The sequence below is a fragment of the Varanus komodoensis genome, unplaced genomic scaffold (assembly GCF_004798865.1).
Source record: "Varanus komodoensis strain SLA01 unplaced genomic scaffold, ASM479886v1 scaffold24, whole genome shotgun sequence".
Classification (NCBI taxonomy): Eukaryota; Metazoa; Chordata; class Lepidosauria; order Squamata; family Varanidae; genus Varanus; species Varanus komodoensis.
This window is the reverse complement of record NW_025335641.1, coordinates 15,354,518-15,373,672: the sequence shown is the minus strand read 5'-3', so window position 1 is coordinate 15,373,672 and position 19,155 is coordinate 15,354,518. Positions and strand designations below refer to the sequence as shown.

The window sequence follows — 19,155 nt, the reverse complement described above, 5'->3', positions numbered from 1 at the left end:
GGAGCATTCTAGCAGTGGGAACATTTTGAAAGAAGATAATTTCTGTGTTGCAGTAGTATAATGCACAATGAATAGCACAAGGGTGGCAAAGAAAATGTTATCAGGAAGAGGTCTTTCTTGAGTTATTTTTGTCCCTTTCCCAGGTGGAATTATTCCTTACGCCTTCTGATTCAGAGCCCATTCAAATGAATGGGGGATTGTTCCACTGGCTTGTTATTGCTACTTGAACTTTTTGTCCCCCCCCCCCCCGCCTCATTCTCTCTCTATGTGTGTGTAGCTATGTCTTTAAAAAGCTTTAAGATAACAAGAGTGAATGAACCAGTTACAGGGGTTGCTGCTCAAAGTCAGCCAATTGCTGATAATTTGTTAGTAATTACTCCTCCCTGTTAATGTGGGGCACCCAAAGTGTTCAGAAACTACAGCTAGCACAACATGTGGCGGCTGGACTTTTGTTAGCTTTATTCGTTGTAGTTCACATCACACCAGTCTGGAAACCACTTCACTAATTCCCAGTTTGTTGCTGTGCCCAATTCCATGTGTTGGCTTTTGACCTGCAAAGCCCTAAACCTCTAATAGGCTACCCATCCACAAGCCTCTTTGGTTGTTATCTCCTAGTGGTGAGGGTTGTACCAGGGTATTTACATACCTCTTTATTGCCCAGCATACCTCTTTATTACCCGGCACATATTGAAGTGGTGCATTTCCCAGATATGGAATCTGTTGTGTAGGATGGAGCTGTGGATTTTGCAGACATGAGGACTGTTGAGTGCAGGGATTATTTCAGAAGGCACCGGTCCAGAATGGAGTATTACATATTTTTATTAGCACATCACAGAGGGTGTCTGATAGGTACAATGTATCAATAAAGCAAGAAATACATTTTTTCACCAACAAGGATTCTTCTGTTGGAGGCACCAAAGTGTCTGCTGCCTGTTGCACCACACATAGGAAGCAGCTTTTTGCTGAAGCGGAACGCTAGTCCTTCTTGCTCAGTGTGATGGATTCGGCACTGATCAGCAAGATCATTCCAGGGGTTGGGGGTTCCCAGCCCTAACTGAGAAAATTCCAGCTGTGGGCTTTCTGCTAGCTGATTTTCCACCTGTAAGTAGCAAAGGTGACTTTAGTTTTGCTTTACAACTGCTGGGAAAGTACAGACCAATGGAGCAAATTCAGCAGAAATAATGGTGAGCTTTTATCAGCTTTGCTCTTCTCACTGCATTCTCAGTCCTGCAGGGCTAATAAAGACACATCAACTCTGGAAGGCAACTCGAGAGCCAAAACAGACGGTAGTTTAAATCCAGCCAGTTTATCTTTTAAAGTTTATGTTCTAGAGTTTATACAGGATCCCTTGTTAAGAATGGTATCCTAACATGGGGAGCCTTTATGATCCAGATGGGGTCCCCCGGACTTTCTGTGCAATTAAAGGAAAAAGGAAAAAAAGTTTAAGAGAAGAAGATGTAGTTTGTAAACACAAATCTCAGGTAATTTCTGATTTGGCCCTGAGAATTCTTATTGCAAAGGATTTGCTATTAACACATTGAAACTGCTTTTGGCCTATGCACTGTTTCCCAGTATGCAAATTTTAAATTTCTGTTTCTGATAACATGCTTAAGGTGCCACTGAATGTCAGTTGTCAGGTTTATTGTTCTAAGAGTGTTACTGTTAGGGCTGCCTAGAATTCACTTCTCTGTAGGTTGCAGCCAGGATGCCTCTTCCAAGTTGCCCTATGGGCCCCTTCATTTGGTGCAATCTAGAGATTTCTCTGTTTACCTTCATTGCTGCAGCTCAGCCTGGAGATGAAGCAGCTGTGAGCTCTGCCAACTGCCACTTCTTCCTTTGATTTCCCCACCTGCAGTGCACCATATCTGGAATCCTACTTCCTGAAACAAAGGCGTCGATAACAGGATGGGTGGAAAAAGTAGTTGCTGCTGCAGTTCTAGTTCAGGAGTAAATGGGAAAGCTGCCATCTGGCAAACCTTCCCTGGTCCACCTTCCTTTCCTCCTAGCTTCACCAAGCAGGATTCTGGCTCTACTCTGGTGTTGGTGGGTAAGGGACCAGAGCAAATAAATGATGAGAAAAACTGTCACTTGCTAATTTTCTGCATTTTTCTGCCAGGACCTAGCAGCTTTAAAAGGAACAAGATTAGGGCCTGGTAAACTCAGTTTCTAGAACTAAGGTGGTTTGTATATTGAGTGACAATATCCCCAAGTTTTGGCATAAGTTCACATGCTTCTGAAAGTACATTTTCATCGAATTTGAAGCAGCCACAGTGAATGAGGTTGAGCAGAGCCTATCATGTGGGTTGGGATGGAAGGCCACTTGGCTCTAGCTTCACATGCACAGAAGATCCCATCTTTCCATGTGCTGAAGCAGGTCAAGAATAACAACCGTTCAACCATGGAACAAGATTGTCGGAATGGCCTTGCTATGCTTAAGAGAAACTGAGACATTGCAAGAAAGCCTGATTGTCCCACTATCATTAGTGCATTTCCACAGAAATAAGCTAGAAATGCACTTGTTAAATAAAGAGGAACATCCATTACAATGTGCCTTTTTGAGTTAAAAGCATTAATTTGTTAAATGTGAATATTTTAAATATAAAGGTTTTTGTAACCCTGTTTCAGCATGTCTTTTGTCTATAATCTGCTGGGAAGATCTCAAAAATGGAAATAGATTGGCCTCTCTCAGTCCAAGAGAGGGTTTGCCATGGGCAAATAGTTTTCCCTTCTGAGTCCCACATGAAGTCTAGGATTGAAGCCCTCATTAATCTCTTCTGCTGCATGAACACTACCAATGGCTTTGGCAAAGTTCTTCCTTTTATGCTCCCATTTCTTTTATCCTGACCAACACAAATTGGCAGGCAAAATGCAGGGAACAAGGGAGAAATCAGAGCATCTTGACTGCTTCCACAGAGGGATGGAAAGTGTTTAAAGAACCCCAGGGTTGCCAGTGTCCTGGTTTACATAATAAGGGAATCTCATGAGCATTGTGGTGCTTCATGTCTGTATCCAGGGGGTGCAGATTTGAAGCTGGTGGAGGAGGAAGAGGTGAAGAAGGCTTTAATAGCTGTTAAGATGCACAGAGATTGGCAGGCAGGTCAGGCCAGTGTCTCCTGACACCTCTTCCCCTCTTCAGCAGCAATGAAAATTAAAAGAGCCTTTTTGTTATGTGTCCATCTGGTTCACACTTCTTTGCAGTGACAGAATGCCAAGATAATTCTTAATCATGGAAATGGCTCAGCCGTTTCAATGTGTTGTTGTGGTTATCTCTTATGTTGTTACATTTATATCCCACTTCTTTTTTCCTAAAAGGAACCCTGCACGTCTTAGAAATTAAAAAAATAACCTTAACTGTGCATTCATTGTTGTGCATGAGATTTCTCATTCTAACCTGAAAGGAGCATGTTTGCTTATGAACTCTAAAAATTACTCCGAGATGCAGTGCACAAATTTGCAGACTGAATGAGCTTAGATGAAAAAGAAGGTGGGAGAAGGCCACTCCAGACGGCTGCAATTTTTAGGAAGCAGAATAAAAAGCTGCTGAGTTACCACTAAGTACTTAACTAAATTGCTACAGAAAAGTTAATAGTCTGAGAAGAAGGGCACATTTAGAGATAGGTAAAAAGGTCTTTAAAGTGCAGTCATATGCATGGCAATTCACTCTATACTGGCTTTAGGGTAATCTGCACCGTACTTGGACATGTTGATTTATGAACTAATTAGCTCTGTACAACAAAAATACTTCTCAAATCAGTTTCTCCTAACCAGCCCGCAAACCACCTAAACAACTAGAAAATGGGTTTTACATGTTGGAAGATAAAATTCAATATATATTTATGAGGCCATTCAAAATGTAGAGTCCTTCAAGAGCAAGTTTCTGAGAAGCAGAAATATCCATATATCAAAACCCAAAGGTGTCAGCATTGTAAGCTTCTGAGGATGAATTTATTCTCAAGGTGCAACAGATTTTATACATTAATTTACAGGTTTAATATGGCAGAAATTATACAGGCACTAATACATTTAACAAAAAGAGGGATAAGGTGTCAAGTACCTTGTAACTGTCTCGTTTCCTTGAAAAATAGCACAGAAATATCACTGCATTTTTAGCTCTGTGGCATTCATTTAGAAATGGGTAAGCTAAAAATTGCACCAGACTCAGAAAGAATACAAAGTCGGAAAGATCTGTGTAAGCCAACATGCAAATATTACTTGAAATATTCCTTGCTTATTTCTGTAATTGTGTTTCTACTTTGGAAACAGAATTTCACTGCATAAGCAGTGGGTAGAGGGAATCACTCCAGTGGGCTAGATATTTAATGGGCTAGATACTTACCAATGGCTGAATAGAATGGTAGTTAGATGGTGGCACTACTTTCTTCATGAAGTAATCATATAAACTTATGACAGCACAATGACAGACAAGCCAAACCTGCTGTTACCGCACCAACTTTTGGTGTAGTAAACCCCAAGGGACTGGGTTCATAGGTGCTAAAATCCAATCCAAATGCAACATTCCAGTGAATAGAGAAAATCAACATCTGAGCTAAGAGACCATCCAACTTCTTGCAGTGATCCATACTGTCCTGGCATTTGGAGAATGGGGACTTTCAGGGGAGGAGAAGGATCTGAGGAAAGGTACAGCCACTTCCCTTCTATTGTGATGCTGACAATATATAAACCTGGTTTCTGCAAAGATTTCCTTGATCCCTGAGGCTGGACGACGCTGGCTCATGGGACAAACTGATGGGCTTCAACTGAGTGCCTGAACTGTATGTAGTCAGAGACAGTGTGGTGCAGTGGTTAAGAGTGTGGGACTGGAACCCAGGAAATTTGGGTTCTGGTCCCCAGTCAGCCATGGAGCCCACGGGATGACTTTGGGCCCACCACAGATTTTCAGCCTAATCTACCTCACAGGTTCATTGTTGTGAAGATACGATTGAGAAGAGGAGAAGGAGAATTATGTAAGCTGCTTTGAGTTCCTTGAAAACAGGTCAGCTGAAATATGATGATGATGATGATGATGATGATGATGATGATGATGATGATGGTGGTGGTGGCACAGCCGGCTGGCTGGAGAGGTGATGTTGTTCTTATACAGTAGAAAAGTAAAGGGGCATATAAGATATGGCATTATACAAGTGGAATACCAGAAATTCTGGCTGGCTGGCTGAGAGAGAGAGAGAAGAGAGAGAGAGAGAGAGAGAGAGAGAGGTTGTTTCTCCCACCAAAACCTGCCTGGGGGGCAATTGACTTCAATATTTCAGGTGAGGGAGAGACGCGTTTGCCACGCAGAATCAGACCCCATGGGAAAGGGTTAGCGTATTCACGGCAGGAATGAAACCTGAGGTTGGGCACCCTGTATTTGTTTCTGCGTGTCGTTCCATCTCCAGAGCAAAAAGCATGAATGGGTGGTGAGCTGTGAACTCCTGTACAGAATCTGGCATTGAGGAGTGATGTATATTATTCAAGTGACACCTTGTAAAAGCCAAGAGTGTAAAATAAAGTCTCCACTTATACTTGTGAAGCATGCATAGATTAAGAAGAGACACTGGAAGCTTAATGATATCGAAATGGAACCAGGGTAGTCATGTGCTACATTAACGTTTTCATTACTTTTCGCTCGATTTTACTTCTTCCTCTTTATAGGTCCATGGGGAAGAGCGAAATATAATGCTATTATTTTGCAAATGTGAAGGGGGCAAAATTATTTTGATAAGTGCTCAATTTATTTCTAGAAGATTTGCATTAATGTCTCTATTAAGGCATTATTGTCCTCCAGATGTATCCCAGTGCCTTGTGTTAATTAACTTTGCATCCTAAATAGCAGCTACGAATCACCTTTATGAAACCCATTCCTCCATTGGGATTATTTAGGATTTCCTTTATTTGACTTTCACAGTTTGTTAAAGCAACAGACATTTTTTGACCAGAATCTTCAAACATGTTTCTTAAGAGTAGGCCTATTTACTTGATTCAAGGAAATTGCACTGATGGAAATAATTAGAGGCTTGTAGCCTTAGTATGCCTGATGAGTAAATATCTCTGGTTCCTCTTCCTTAGTAAATCGGATAGACAATATTTCATATAGTAAATTGAAGACACTTCTGGCTGACTTTGATTGCTGTACAAATGTGTGCCAGACTTCTGCCTTCCAGATGTTTTGGAGTACAATTGAAAGTAATCCTATCATTTATTTATTTATTTATTTATTTAGGGGACTTCTATGCCGCCCCGTTAGCCGAAGCCTCGGGGCAGCTCACAAACATTAGCTATGCTTGCCGGGGATGATGGGAACCGGAGTCCCAAACATCTGGGAGGCACCTGGTTGGGGAAAATCGAGACAGGTGCAGAACTGAAAATAAAGGCTCGTTTCTCATAGTGGTGAATATTCATGTGGATCCCATCTTAGGAACTGGAGCAATAGCACACATGCATCCTGAGCCAACAGGACAGAGCATGCATGTCAACAGGTGCTGGACAAGTGCTTTCTAATGCTTCAAAGCCCAATCCAGGATCTAAATTAGACTTTCAGCAAGAGTGCAGATCATCGTTTCCAGAGGAAGGATGGGCTTGGCCGTCAAAATCCCACTGACAAATTATTTGCATCTACTTTTGTAAGGATTAAAAATGGCATATGCTACTTTTCAGTACTTAATTTGCTGACATTTTATGACCTTATAGATTTTTAATCGTTTGGACCGTAGGGATGACTCTTTCCAATAACCCTTATGAAATGAAGGCTACTTTTAATCCACAAATCCTGCCATGTGTGGGAATCTTAGGGATTATGCAGATACAAATGGAATTTGCACATTTCATTTTCATAAATTACCCTCCAGCAGAATTCTTAGTTCCCTTAATGAAAGAACAGTGAAAAACACATCTAAGGAAAATATGACAAGGAGAGCAAAATGGACTTAAAATAAAATTTTTTGAGATCTCTCTGATTTTCCTCAGCAGGCCTGAATACAACCATAATTACATATGATGGAGTAACGACCTATTTCAGTAGCAGTTATTGGAAGTTCATAACATTAGCACTTCATCTCAAATGTTGCCACTCTTTAATTGACATCTGGGTCATCACCCCTCCCTCAGATAACAGGGCAAAGCAAAGATGAAATTAAAACATTAATTATAAACTAACCTATTCATTTCATGTCAGAGAAATGTATGAACACAGTAGCCTTTGCTTAGTGAAAGTTCTCTTTTCTCTTTTTAAAAGGCTGGCCAGCAGCAGAATGATGTGGAACTGGAATATGAATAAAAAGAAAATTGAGGACATCATCTTAACTAGTACTAGGATGTTGAGACGTCATCTTAAAAGACCTGGACTGCTATGAAGGATGGCTAGGCAGAGATTATTTCCAGCTTTACAATATCCCTTTCTTAAAAACAGTATCCTGAACTGTACACAATTTCAATAGATCTGTATCAGCATAGTAGGATAATGGCATTTTCCCAGTTCCTTTTCTAATTATATTTAACACAGAATTTACATTTGTCACAGCAGCTGTACACTGATCCAACAGTTTCATCAAGCTTTCCACTGCATGATTTCTTCCTTGATCACTCACTGCTAGCTCAGATTCCATCAACTTTTACTTGAATTTGGAATATCTATCTATCTATGCATGCAATACTTTACAGTATACATTACGTTGCAGTTGCTTACATTGGCACCTTCTTGATGCCTATTTTCCATGCTTGGTGATATCCTTTGGGAGCTCTTTTTGTTTTAAAGATATTAAACAATTTGATAGCATCAGCAAACTTGACCATCTTTTTGCCCACTCCTTATTTCAGATCATTGATGAGCAAGCTGAAAGTCCTGCTATGGATCCCAGTGGGACTCCACTGTTTACATTCTTTTATTGTAAGAATTATTCCTAGTCACTGCTTTCTGTTCCCTAGCTACTTACTGGCAGGATTTAGACACGATAATCCATAAATTGGGTTAGCATGTTGTCTGAACCCAGCTGAGAAAATAAATTATGATGAACACACAAAGCTCACAGCCCAACAACTTCTCATGGCTTCTTTCCATGGGTTGTTTGTGGTTATCAAGCAAACTGGCTTCAGACATGATAACCCATGTTTCAACAACAACGACAAGCCACACTCAACCCATACTCTGTCCTTGAGTACTGGTTATTGTGTTCTCTGAATTCATAAGAAGACCTCTCCTCTTATTCCATGTCTGATAAGTTTGCTCAGGAGTTGTTGGTGAAGACCTTTGGAAGTCTAATTAAACAGTATCTACTGGAGCACCCCTGCCTATGTGTTCATTGACACTCTCCAAGAATTTGAAAAGGTTAGTTAGACATGACTTACCTGCAGAACCCATGCTGATTCTTTTTCAGCTGGGCTTGTCCTTTTATATGCCCTCTAATTTTATCTTTCAATTTATATTGCTCCTTCTCTCTATATGTAGGAAATACGTATAATGTCCAAGGCCTTACTAGGAATTATTTATGCTGGACAAAAGTTTCTAAGAATTGGCCATTGAAGATGCTGTCTAAAACCATTCCTTTGGCAGGCCAAAGAACACTGCAACAACACATCCAGCACAAGACAAAACACTTTGAATGGTGTCTAGGAACAACTTACTGAACTATGATTATAGCAGTATTTGTCATTCTTTAATACTCTGGAAGTTTGAATATGCAGTATACCCATATGCTAGTTCTGCTCATGCCCCAGTCCAGAAATTGGCATTGGCACTATTTTCATTTGGTTTGGAAATTGGTCGCCCCATTTATTTATTTATTTATTTATTTATTTATTTATTAATTATTATTATTATTATTATTATTATTATTATTATTATCCCACCGTGTTTCTTTCAAAGAACTCAAAGGGGCTTGCACGATTCTCCTTGTCCTCTCAAACTCATCCTCACAATAACAGCCCTGCGAGGTGGAATGGGCTGAGAGTCTGTGACTGACCAAAGTCACCCAACAAGTTCCATGGCTGAGTGGGAATAGAGCCCAGATCTCTTGCGTCCCAGTCCTTCACTCTTGTTTTCAAGGAAACAAACAATCCTGGGGAGAGCAGGACAGAATATGCTTCCAAAATGTTTTGGTTAGGATCCAAAGAGCTACTTTAAGCTGGGCCTAGTGGGGTTTTTGTCTTTTTCGTTCAAAAGTGGCCACTCATGCTGTATATAACAAACTGCTTTTGAAATTCTTCTCTGTTCCAGAGGCAGTTTGCCATTAGTAGTGGGAGACTTAGAAAAATACAAGCTCAGATCCCCCATGGGAGCAGAGTGCTAACTGAAAACATCTTTGTATCTTGGCCTAAGTAAAAGAGCCTTATAGTGTGCATAATGACACCTTTATAACATAAACACACAGTCCACACAGGCAAGATAAGAAATTCATTGCAATTTGCCATTGGCTTGCAAATTCCTCTATAATCAAACACATACAGTCCCTCTCCTGAGCATTTCTGCAAAGCTTTGAGTGTATAATGATGGCTGAAGTGCATCTTTTCTGATAATTACACAGCCTGTGTTTTTCAGTGTGTGCTAATACATTTTCAGGCAGCTTAAATTCCATATTTTAATATTAGAAATCCACTTTAATTATAAGTAATCCTCGGTGCCATGTGTCAGTCAGCTGTATTTGCATTTACACTCCTCACTAAGGCTGCGATATAATTTTTTGTTTATTATCATGAGCACTTCTGGTGCAAATCTATAATTTTATGTAGGATGGGGCCTGCAGTCAAAACTAATTTATCTTTGCCTTGTCTTATTCCCGTACACCCAAAGAGCTTGGTGGTGCAAATGCCAACAACTAATCAGCTGAACAGTTGTGGAGGGGCACAAGGAGTTCTACCCATTGGCTGCTATTGCCATTTTGTCCAAGAAACAGCATGGGTCAGGCAAGCTTTTCCTTTGGTGTGTGTTCCAATGGAGTATTTGCCAACCAAATTATTATTCTCCTGGGGTGGTGGGGAGTGGAGGTTTCTCAAAGAAGATTCAAAGACTACCAAGTCCCTGATTCAGAGATTACAGATCCTGCAGAGAACAAAATAACCCTTTTCCCTTGGGCTCTCTGTCTGTGCTGATTAATTGTTTTCAGTGCGAGGCTATTATATTGGTAAAATACTTGCATTATGTGTGAAAGAGTATTTGTACATTAGCAAATTCACCCTATGTTGTCCCCTTTTGATTCTCCCTGTCTTTGAAACATTGCTGTGGTGATATTTTTGCCTCTCCTTTTTTCCTCTGTCTCTCACTGCCGTGCACAGTAATTGGGTTAATAAAAGGCAGAAACAAGAATTTATTACACTGTGGGCAATACTTAAAAAAACCGAAACTTTATTTGCTGAAGCAGCACTTTCCTCTTACACGCTGCTGAATATTTTGACACTTCTCTTAAATACAAAACCTGGATTTCTTAAAGTAAGCTGTGTTTTTTGTGCATGTGGAGTGGGGCTGGTCCTGTACTTGCTTAAGCGGAGTAAGGTTTGGGAGGTCCAGTAATATTACACTTCATGGAAATTTTAGAAGATGGGCGGAAACAACAGGGTCGTTTCACTGCTTTCAACCTCTAGCTGTTTTAGAATTCAGTTGGAAAAACAGCCCTCTCTTATACCTTGCTAATCATTAGATGGAAGTTTGGAATGAGCTGGAAAAATCAAATTTAAGCCTAACTGTTTTTGCATATACATGCAGATTTCCTTCCTTTGAAGGTTCTCAAGTTTTGTTCTGGGCATATTAAGGGACTTTTTAAGCATCACATGTGAAAAGTAACATTGTGCCAATTTTATAGAAAACCTTCACCATGTTTGTGAGGCAGATATATATTTAAAAGTAATTTCCCTGTAGGTGGTGCACTGTAGTCTTCAAGTCTTTGCCTAATACAGTGGTACCTTAGCTCATGAATGCCTCAGTTCACGACCAAATCAGGCCGCGAACAGAAATTTCAGAAAAATTTTGCCTCAGTTCGCGAACTCCGCATTGGGTGATGAGCATGATCATGGCCATGTTGCTGCACAACCATGATTGCGGTTGCACCCGTCTTCCCTGCATGAGCGCAAGCACGATCGTGCCCGACTCCCCTCCCAGCGTGACCGCGATCGCACCCATCTTCCCTGCATGAGTGCGATTGCGGCCATATCCCCCTCCCCGCACACAACACAATCATGATCGCGGCTATCCCAGCGTGACCACGATTGCACGATTATGGTTTGGACTCTCCCTCGAAATGATAACCTCCCCGCCATCTAGGTTAGTGTTCTCTACTGTACTGTAATTTGTTACTTTGTTGTTCTTTGTTACTTTGTTTCCATTTTTTGTGATAAAAAATATTTACAGAATGGATTAACCTTATTTACACTGAACCTTATGAGTAAATTTGACTTGGCTCACAACCAATTCGGGTTGCGACCAAAGTCATGGAACAGATTAAGTTCACGAGCTGAGGTACCACTGTATGTCCAACTGGGTTTTCACCATGCTGGACTTTAGCCACTTCTCAAAGCTATCCTATTTCTTCATTGTCAACATTGGATTTCTCCATAAGGACCTCCTTCAGCAACTCTATACACTGCAAGCAACCTCAGAAACAGTGGTAGACCAATAAAATATTAGAAACATGTTTATGTACAGACTTAGTGAGTGAACAAGGAATTACAGTTGAAAAATAAAGATGGTGTTTCATTATGAGATACGGGTTCACCTCTTGTAAGTACTAGTTAGGCCCCATATTTGAGTATGGTGTCCAGTTCTGGGCACCACATTTCAAGGAAGATTTTGCCACACTAGAGGAAGTTCAGAGGAGTACAGCAAAGATAACCAGGGGACTGGAAGCAAAGCCTTATGATGAGAGATTGAAAGAACTGGGCATGTTTATCCTAGAGAAGAATGAAGGGAGATATGATGGTACTTCTCAAATATTTGAAAGGATGTCATGAAGAGGAGGGTAAAGATTTCTTCTTACCCAGGTGAAGAGCATGGGATAATGGGCATAAGTTACAGGAAACCAGATACTGACTGGACATCAGGGAAACTTTCCTGTTAGAGCACTATGGCAATGGAACCAACTACCTGGGGAGGTTGTAGACTGTCTCACACTGGAGGCATTCAAGAGACTGTTGAGCAACCATCTGTCAAGAATGATTTAACTGGAGTCTTGCAATGATCAGGGGGTCAGACTTGAATGCCTTATTGGACCTTTCCAATTCTACTATTTTGTGATTCTATGATTGTATGGACCTGGTACTTTGAAAGAAGCAATGATCAGGTCACTCCTGAAAAAACTTAACTGAAACTCAAAGTGGAGGACCACTATAAACAGGTTCAGAACATCCCTTTCTTGAGTAAGGTACCTGAGCAAAGGGTTGCTGATCAACTTCAGGCATTCTTGATTGAAGCTGAAATCTATGTCATTCAGGCTTTATGGCTGGTTTTGGAATAGAAATTGCCTAGCACATGCTGTGGAATGGGGGTGACACTGGGTATGTGACCAGTTGGTTCTCCTGGACTTCTCACCAGCTTTAAATGCCATCCATCATAGTGTTTGCTTGGATCAGCTGCCTAGCTTGGAAACTGGGGCTACTGTTTCATAGTCGTTCTGCAGTCATGCTTGGATAACCGTTTCCAGAAAGTGCAGCTTTGTTCCATGGCAATTAAGTCATGGGGTTCTCAGGGCTGAATTTTATCCCCTTGGTATTCAATGTGTGCTTGAAACTTCTGGGGGAGCTTTTCTAGGGATGTGAGCTGAGGTGAGGCATCATCTGTATGCCAACGACTCACATGTTTACCTCTCCTTTTCATTTAACCTAGATGAAGTGAATGTCCTGAATCAGGAGACTGGATGGGGGCTAATAAGCTTAGGTCTAATCCAGATGAGATGAAGGTATTGCTAGGAGGTGGCTTTTTGGCTTAGTTGCATTCAACCTGTCCTGGAGGGTGTTGTTTTCCTTCTGAAATGGGCACAGGTGATCTCAGTGGCAGGTAAGTACACAAGAAAGCAAACCAGACAAATTTGCCTACCCCTGCTCAAAAGATAGCTTTGCCATACACACACAAAGCACCTTAGTTTTCTTTTCCACATTGACAATATTGATTCATTCTTTATTACAGACAGAAAGCATATTGTGAAAGGTTCCATAGATGGTAACAAAATCATTCTATGCTGGATTTGCAGGGTAAACCAAGGGCCTGTTTTATCTCGCTTACATTCATCCATTCTATTAACTATCTCTTTAAAAGAAAGGTAAACTGCTTTTCTGTCAGAATTTATTCAGAGCCTAACCACAGAGCAGCCTCCTCCAATTTCTATGTTGGACTACAAATCCTTTTCTTCCTTGTGGCTGTGCTGGGTGAGGAAAATGGGAGTTGCAGCCCAAAAAGACCTCCAGAGGGTGCCAGTCTTGGAAGACTGTCTTTGAGGTAAGCATTCTGTAGAAAAAAGGAAAAACAATGCCAGGGTATTAAGTGCTGACTATAGAAAGGACAATAGGAAAGTCCTTGTCTACTAATCTCCAACACTCCAACCCAATCAGCATACACATTTGTTAATTATGGATGCCACCTGGATCTCTTTTAGCGAAGCGTTTAGTAAGACAAATACTTTGGATTTTGACAGTGAACATTATCCTGAGATGCAAATACCTGACAGTCACTTGATATTTGACATCACCACTTGACATCTTAACATTTTGCAATGAATCTGACATCTGGTGGCTGGCATACAGTCCCAGTTGGCATGAGACATGGCCGCCTTGAAAAGCTGGAAGCCAGCAGCAGCCAGCACTTGGTGGTTTCTGACACACTGCAATGAGTGGTTGACTGCAGTCATCTACAGAGGTTCTCCTGTGAGTGCCTCTGCCATCTGAAGCAAACTAGATGACAACTGGATATAGGGCCTTGTGGGTTTGGCCTCCTGCTTCTGGAAATCATTGCCTGTTCAGCTTCAGATGAATGCTGTTCTATTATCCTGGCCTTTTCCTCTTTTAGGCAGTTCTAAACGCTACCTGAACTTGCTGTTTTATTACTAGCTTGATTAATTGTTTAGGGTTTTATTAAGTTATACTTGCTTAAGTTGTATATGCTTTGGCAAGCGTCACCTTCCATACACAGCTGGATGAACTATAAGATCTTCCACTGAGGTCCTTCTTTGGGAGCAGAAGAGTCACTGCCTGGGGAAGGGCCTTTTTGGTGGTGGCATCGCAGCTGTGGAATCTGCTCCTCAGAGAGGAATGCCTGGCACTGTTTTCTTCTTTTCAGTGCCAGGCCAAAACCTTTTTATTTAACCAATATTTTAAGGGTTGATTATTTTATCATAAAGTTAGAATTATCTTACTGTGGTTTTATATATTATATTCATATTTTACTGTGCTGTTACTGTGCTCTGGTTGTAAGTTGTCTTGAGCTCCGCCTGCATAAAGATGGGATAGAAATGTTTTAAATAAGTAAGTAAATAAATAAACCATCCTGGTAGCATCTTTGTTGAAGGAGTGGTGTACAAATAATTAAAACAATTGATAGCATTAGACAACTGACAAAGTAGTACTCAGTTGCTCATATGTGATTTATAACAGGATTTAAATAAATTTTCTATTAACCTCACTGATTTAACCAATCCATTAAACAGCGGAGCATTGTGCACTCTGATGCCAGATTTTTCAGTCTCAAATTCAAATGCTGAATTTTGAATTAAACCGGCAACTTCAAAATTTGAATTGTGAATTTCCTCAATGTTATACATTTGCTCAGTGCTGTAAATTTGGGGTTGCACTGAAATGGTCCCTCCCACTGATGGAATGGCTTTAATTAGTGGAGCTGGTTCTTCAATGTACTCTGGAGGGTTGGGAATGGTGGTGGGGAAACTGTAGGGAGTGAGTGGATGGGTAGATGGGCGACCTTGGAGGAGAGCAATGTACAGTTGCATAATTGGACCTCCACTAGCAGCATATTGGATTTCACCAATATGCATTAGTGTGAATAAACTGGAGAAGTAGAACTTGTGATGAATAGTTTGAGAGTGCAATCATAAACCCATCTACTCAGAAATACTTCCCATTAAGCTCAGTGGGTCTTACTTCAGCAATAGTGAGCACAGAATTACAGCTTCACTTGAATTGACCGAGAGAAGCTGAATCACGTATGTCCATTTTCTGCTGGTCCATACAATACCTAGCATGATCTTGTCATCTCGAATTGGTAACACTGCACCCTATGGAGATTATCCTTCCACTTTGAGAACTTCCAATGGTTTAACATAAAGATTTCCATACACTTTGCTGTGTCTGCACAATTCTTCTTTGAATTTTTGCTTTGCCCACCTGGCAAAATATAGTAAAAAAAATGGCAATACTAATCCTTCAAATAGTTTACGCAGGAATTTTTATTCTCTTAAATCTTCCAGTGTTAAAGCAACAAGAAAACATTTAGAATGTCCTTTGGTGGAATCTTATTACACTTGCTATAATATGTAAACTGATATTCTTTGATGCCAGCACGTTGCCCATACAGAGAAATCTCTGCACAAAAAAATGAAAAGAAAAAAAAAGAAGAAAAAAGGATGAAATTAAAAAAAAAAAAAAAACTCTCCAAAAAAAAAAAAAAAAAAAAAAAAAAAAGAAAAAAGGATGAAATTAAAAAAAAAAAAAACCTTCCCCCCTTTAGCTGATTAGGATTAAAGTACATTAATCGTCTGTTAACACAAATTGGCAATAATACAAAAAATCTACGTTTTACGTTAGTCAAGAAAAATAACTTCATTTGAATACAAAAGGATAAATACACTCTTTTTTTGTTCTATAGCCACTCTTGTACAATAGGTGAGCACTGCATTGACTTGATGCAGTGCTTCTAAGATATACAAGGGTATGACTGGCTTAAGATTGATTGAGGAGGGGCTGGAACACATGTGCATTACTAACATCAGACAAAGAAATCGTTCAACCAACAAGGGTTACAGAGCAACGTTCACTAAAGCACAGTTGGAAGGGGATCCAGGGGCTGAAGCAGACCAATATGGCAGCTTTGAAACAGATTTCCTTATACCCACAATGCACTGACAGCAAAGAATGCCTCTATTTGGTTGGTCCACACACTGGGAAGAGGTACATTTGCGCACCAGATCGAAGGAGCAAGATTTTGCGGTTTTGTATTCCCATCTGGGGGGTTGGGCATGGCAGCTACCAAAGCCTCTTCAAGCCCGTGTAAGCTTTTGCGGCTGGAGTTGTGGCTAGTAGCAATAGGACTGGCAGCCACCCACTGATGCCTGAGTCAGAAAGTAACAGTCTTGACTCGCTGGTTTGTCCACAGATATGGCTTAGTTCAGTTGGGCCTTTTTTGTCTATAGGTGTGGATCTTTTATGACACCCCCCATTTTTAAAGACTTATTAGCATCTGCTTGCTGCTTCTCTTGCCATTTCCATTCCTGTAGCACATTCCTTTTAAAGCAGTCTGAAGTCCATGCCTCCAAAGCTGCATAGCCTAGAATACAAAAACCCCACTTAATCCTAATGGTGCAATCAGTGGCAATAGAAGTGTCAGATGTGGCATTGATGCTGCCTCTTGTCCAGAGCTTCCATTGCAAGCATCCGTATCCATGTCGCACTTCCGCTTCTCACATAATACACCTGTGTAGGCTGGCGGGCACACACAGCGCATGTTGTTGTGGCACGTCCCTCCATTCTGGCAAATCTGAAGTTCATTGTCACATATGTTTGCTGCAAGATGGAGTGGGAAGGAAAGAGAAAAGCTTAATCAATGTGAGTGAATTGGTTCTGGAAAGCAATGAGGAAATAAGCCATTGAGTATTCTGTTGAAAGATGCTTCAGTGCACTTTACTGAAACCTGTGACTTTACTAAAACCTGTGAAATAAGTGTGCTGAAAACAGCACACCGAGAGAGGACTATAGCTCTCTGATGTTATTCTTTCCATAGCAAGTGGTTGCGTCGTATAGGTCAATGAGCTTGTGGCTGAATGTATTTTCCCGTGCCACTAGAAGTTAATCCAGCTGTGGTCATCAGGATTCTGGCACCAGACTCTGGAGACAAAATTGAGATAGATGTATCCCACTGAGCAATATCAATACTAACCAGAAGGAAGCCTTCAGATTTCAGAGCCAATGAGGTGGGGTTCCTGCATTACTTGCCACCAGTCTCCTGTGTGGGACTAACCAGGTGTGTTCTTGGCAGTTCCTTAATACATCTGGTACCTAAAACTTCAGCAGGACTAAGGCAATATTCTCTTTGATACTGTAGGAAATGTTCTTTAAAAATGCAGTTCCTTTTTGGAGTTCCTGGACTCCCCTGAACCATGGGAAACCAGGCATTTTGCTTACGTGACCTATGATGGTTCTCCAACGCTGTGCATGCAAGCAGGGTGGTGATTTAAAGCCCACATACACTTCTGTGACCACATTGGCTCTGTGGGATTCCAAAGAGTCTGTGAACACTTAAAAATAATAGCCGCTCTGCATCCAGGCTAGAGTTGGGTTCAAAGAGCAGTGAGTGGAACTGGGAAATCATGCCTTTCACTCTTGTGCAAAGAAAGCCTGGTGCCTGGAGCTATGGAAGCTGTAGCACAAGATATCTGAAAGACACCTGCACTATAGTAATTCTCATGCTTCTGCTAGTGCGAGGTCTCGCATTAGTTGCTGCACAGGCAGAGCAACATTTCTGGATTTAATTTCACCATTTTCATGCAACACACTACTGTGGAGAAGTTCATGGACAAAAGTGCATTTTTATTCTGTTCACATCCGTCTCTGCTATGAGTTGGCACCCTGTAAGAATCTGTTTTGGATGGCAAGAATCATGTGGATGACAATTAACATAGCTCAAAGAAGTTACTTACATGTGAGTATGGGAATAAAGCATACAACAGGAACTCTTCCTGAATATTCCACTTAGTAGCTCTCGTTCCTTCAGCTGAACTGTTCCCCTCCTTTGACATTGTGAAGTGCTTTGATCACCCATTTAAATCTGAAGTATTACTTGCATGTAAATAACTTCATTGGATTTCAGCCAAAAGCATCTGACTGCAATCCTGCATCCCATTTAACACAGTGGGACTTTTACATCTTCGTAAACATGTACATAAACATGACTGGACTAGCCACATTGTGCCCAGCTGAACTGACACGAATAATGTGATTTTTAAAAAGGGGATTAATGCTATTAAATCTGTTGCAGCACTAAAGGCTCACAATTATTTAGCATCCAAGTAAAACTATACCTCTGCAGAATCTACACAGATATAAGATCCTGATTGCTTAAGATACAGTTCAGCAATCGGAAGTATTATGTCTGCACAATGCTTCTATTCCCCCCCCCACCACTGATATTGAATTGGAATTCTTAATGATGACATTGACATTAAAAGGTAATACTTGCAAGCAGGACTGAAGTTGCGCATAACAAAAATGCAACACATGGTTGCCGAAAGCAAAAAAAAAAAAGAACCAATATAAGACACGAGGCTTTTACACTGAGTGATCATATACGTGGGAGGTAAGCCAAAAGCATGAGCAAGATACAGCATGGAAAAATGAGCATGCTCCTAGGTGACTTGTCAGTGTGTGACGATAGCAAGGAAAAGCACAATTATTTTTGCTAGACCACCTCTTCTTCTTATAAAGTGCCTAGACACAGATGGTAATTAACTGAGAAGTGCAGATGGGAAATACAAAAGATCTATTGACAGCGATTTAAAATAGATACAAATTACAATGATAGTGTGGTAGCCCACAGAATCAGCTTGACATATTTTAATATACTTCCCTCACTGCATAAATTCTCACTACTCCACCCACCTTGCATCCTCTGTCCAATCCTTCCTGAAGCCTCCTGCTTATGCTATAGATATTTTCTAAAGCAGGGTAAAATCCTAATCATAGGTCCCCATGAGCTTGTTTTTTGGAGAGAAGCCACAGCATGGTGGCTGAGCAGAAGCAGGAAGTCTTAGTGTCTGGCCCTTCCATTTTGAAGCTGTAAGCTGCAGGGCTGGGGAAGATCTGGAATAGACCTTGAGTCTTGGCAAAGGCCCAGGAAACCTACTGCAATCTGGAGAAGTGCTGGTCAAATTGGGCCACTATCTGACGTTAAGAGCAAGCTTCATGTGTGTGTGCCCTTTAATTTCTCAAGTATACTAATCTGACTCCTTTTTAATGTTCTCTTTT

At 40.9% G+C, this 19,155-nt stretch overlaps 1 protein-coding gene across 1 annotated transcript in view; it reads right to left on the bottom strand.

Annotated features, from left to right (window-relative positions):
- Window positions 1-16,462: 16,462 nt before the first annotated feature.
- Window positions 16,463-19,155, bottom strand: part of NTNG1 (netrin G1) — a 259,586-nt gene continuing 256,893 nt past the window's right edge. The window contains exon 7 of the mRNA XM_044432442.1: window positions 16,463-16,698. Coding sequence (XP_044288377.1) covers window positions 16,463-16,698 — 236 coding nt within the window. The remainder of the gene's footprint in view (window positions 16,699-19,155) is intronic.